This window comes from Wolffia australiana, chromosome 5 (genome assembly GCF_029677425.1).
Source record: "Wolffia australiana isolate 7733 chromosome 5, ASM2967742v1".
Lineage (NCBI taxonomy): Eukaryota > Viridiplantae > Streptophyta > Magnoliopsida > Alismatales > Araceae > Wolffia > Wolffia australiana.
Window position 1 is genome coordinate 7,686,259 of NC_135839.1, and position 3,077 is coordinate 7,689,335.

General features: G+C 49.3%; 1 protein-coding gene across 1 annotated transcript; it reads right to left on the reverse strand.

Moving 5' to 3' along the window:
* Positions 1-510: 510 nt before the first annotated feature.
* LOC144702923 (Pentatricopeptide repeat (PPR) superfamily protein) lies at positions 511-2,686 on the reverse strand. Its single transcript, XM_078574950.1, is given in 2 exon segments — positions 511-2,235; positions 2,238-2,686. Coding segments are annotated over 2 exon segments (1,350 nt in total). The 5' UTR covers positions 2,379-2,686; the 3' UTR covers positions 511-1,026.
* Positions 2,687-3,077: the final 391 nt, after the last annotated feature.

Sequence of the window (3,077 nt, forward strand, 5' to 3'; positions counted from 1 at the left end):
AGTGGGTATAGGCGTACTTTGTGTGATATGACAAGTACAAAGGGGCCACAAACAATGTTGTTGCTATGTTTCAAGTCCGTAGCGTAAACAAAAAGACATTAAATTTCTTCTCCGTAGGAGAAGAATTTATCCTTGTTTAGGCAAACCATTCTTAGTTCCTTAACCTTTTTTCCACTAGAGTTATTAAAATAAAAAATCAGAGTATATAAAAAGCCAATCTTCAGATCTATCAGTCTGCTGGTCCCATTTGAAATTACCTGGAATTCTGGAAATTAATAAAAATATTGAAATATATTTCCAAATCTATATTTTAATTTCTAAATGAAGTCAACACTAAGATAATTGGATAAATTTTCTACAAATAAATATTCATTAACTTCTACATGTTGATTAGAATATTGGATAAATATTCATTCCATAAATCTTCAATATCAAGGATGAATGCCATCATTTTACCATTTCACAAAAGGAGTCAAATATTATGTCCTCTTTTACCTTGTCCTAAACTACTTTAATGATAAGAAATCCAGTCCATATCTTATACATAAAGAACAAGTAGAAGCCAAAGTGAAAATATTTGAAAATTTTCAACAAACATAGCCTCAAAAACTGACATCTTCAGTCTTTCTTCATTGAGAGGGAAAAAAAACTCACCCATCAAAACCCGGACTCCAAGCCCCTCAATAGGGTTTGACGGTCCCGGTCCGGTCTGGTTTTCTGGCATGGACCTAACCTGTACCTGATGTTCGGTCCGGTTCCGGTCCAGTATTGTTCGGTCCCTGTCTCGTCCGATACAGAGGTTGGCGGAGGAGCACGTGGAGCAGCGGCGATGAGCACTTGGGACGGGTGATGGGAAGGGCAACGGGAGGGGGATGGGTAGTGCGTGGGACAGGGTCTGGTCCGGTCTGGTTTTTTGACATGGACCTAAACCTTACCTGAAGTTCGGTCTACTTCCGGTCCAGTCTTGTTCGGTCCCGGTTCGGTCCGGTCCGACGGTCCCCGGTCCAAAATGTCAAAGCCTACCCCTCAAGACATCAGATCAGTAATGAATTCAGAGCCCTCAGTCCCCAACTCCAAGCACCCAACAATCTCCCTCCAAGTCCCCATCCTGGGAACAAACCCCTGCCCCACCATCTCCTTCAAAACCTCCTCCACTTCTGCCTTCCTTCCCTCTCCACAAAGCCCACCAATCAAGCGCTTGTAAGAGAGAAAACTTGGGCAGTGCCCCTCTCCCCTCATCAATCCCATGAACTTCTTCCCTTCCACAAACCGCCCAGCATCAATCAACCCATACAACAAAGCCTGGTAAGTCCCCCCGTTGGGATAACACCCTCTCAACTTCATCTTCTTCAACAACTCCATCCCTTCTCCAACTCTCCCTTCTCTGCACAGACCAGAGATCAAAATATTAAATATAACCGCGTCCGGAGAGCACCCTTCGACCTCCATCCTCGCATACACCTCAAACGCTTCGTCGAGTCGGCCTCGTTTGCACAGACAGTCCATCAGCGTGGAGAAGGACGTACCGTTGGGAGTGCAGCGCTGCTTGGGCATTTCTTCGAACAGGTGCCGCGCAGCGGCTAAGTCCCCGGACTTGCAGTGGCCCTTGATGAGTATGTTGAAGCTGCAGGTGTCTAGCTCGACGCCCAGCCTCGGCGCGGAGAGGAAGACTTTGGGGATGGAGTCGTACTGGTTGGAGTTGACGAGGAGGTTAAGTACGAAGTTGAAGGTTCTGAGAGAAGGCCAGCAGTTGAATTCCGGCATGGCGGTAAGCGTCTTGATGGCGGCCTCCGCGTGGTGGGCTTCTATGCCGAGGATTTTGATCGCTTGGAAGAAGAAATCGTCGGAGATGGTGCAGTTCTGGGATTTTATCGTGGGGAGGAGGAGATGGGTGATGGAGTGGTAGTCTCTGGCCATGGCGAGCTTGCGGAGGAGAAGAGAGAAGAGGGCTTCGCTGGGCTTGTAGTCGCGTCTGAGGGAGAGCTTGTTCAGGGCGGGGAAGAGCAGACGGGGGTTGGCGATGGCGGAGAAGATCTTGAGGACTTGGTTGGGGGCGACCCAGTCTCTGTGGTCGAGTTTACTTAGCCAGAATTCGTCCGAGTCGGAATTTGTCGGCTCACCAGGGGAGAATCCTCTTATCTGCATTTTATCGAACAGTTGGAGGGCAAGCAGAGAATCGCTTGTTCTTGATCTTGATCTTCTTGCAAGGCCTACGATCAAGGCCTGCATTTTATCTGATCTGGTTCCAGCCCTCAGCGCTCCATCTTCTCGAGCAATTCCGTGGCTTTCTCGGTCTTCCCCCTCCTGCAAAGCCCAGAAATCAAGGTGTTGTAGGTGACGACGTCAGGATCGAGCCCGGCGGCCTCCATCTCCGCCATGAGAGCCCCCAATTCGATCTCTCCGGCCTCCGGCGAGCGGCAGACGGCGTGCACGAGCACGTTGAAGGTGTGGCGATTGGGCGAAATCGGAGAGCTCTTCAGAGCGCGGAAGAGCTGCAAGCAGAGGCCTTCTCCTTGGCGGAATTAGGGTTTTGGGAGGGAGGAAGGAGTAGGGAGGAGAGGGGAGGAGTGGGGGGAAGAGAAGGCTTTCTCCTTGGCCTGAGTGCCATGGCTCCACCTTTCATGGGAGATTTGCAAGTTGCTGAAGGTAGGTTGGTTGGTTGGTAACTTCTTAGTGGGGAATAGTTAGGGAAGGGGTTTTTCATGGGATGGATATTAAGGGGATTTTGGTTAGTCATTTGTCACAGATATAGTTCAAGATTGTCCCGTCCGACATCCGGAACCAGTGCAGGGACGCGGACGGGATGGTTTTTTCGTCCGAGACTTCCAGATGGGATGGTTTTTCTGTTCGATGGACAAAAATTGTCCCGTATAGAGGTCTCGTGACGAATTTTCATCACGATTTTCAGCCAACCTCGCGTACAAGATGATTTTTTCGTCCTGAGATGAAAAAACCGTCCTGTCGGCCTCCCTGCACTATAGTCACAGAGGCTGCTGTTTTGTTGCCGTCGTCTGTCATATCTGTCTCGTTCTTTGGCAAAGTTGGTACGGGGATGGGAACCCGTGCGGCCATTAGGA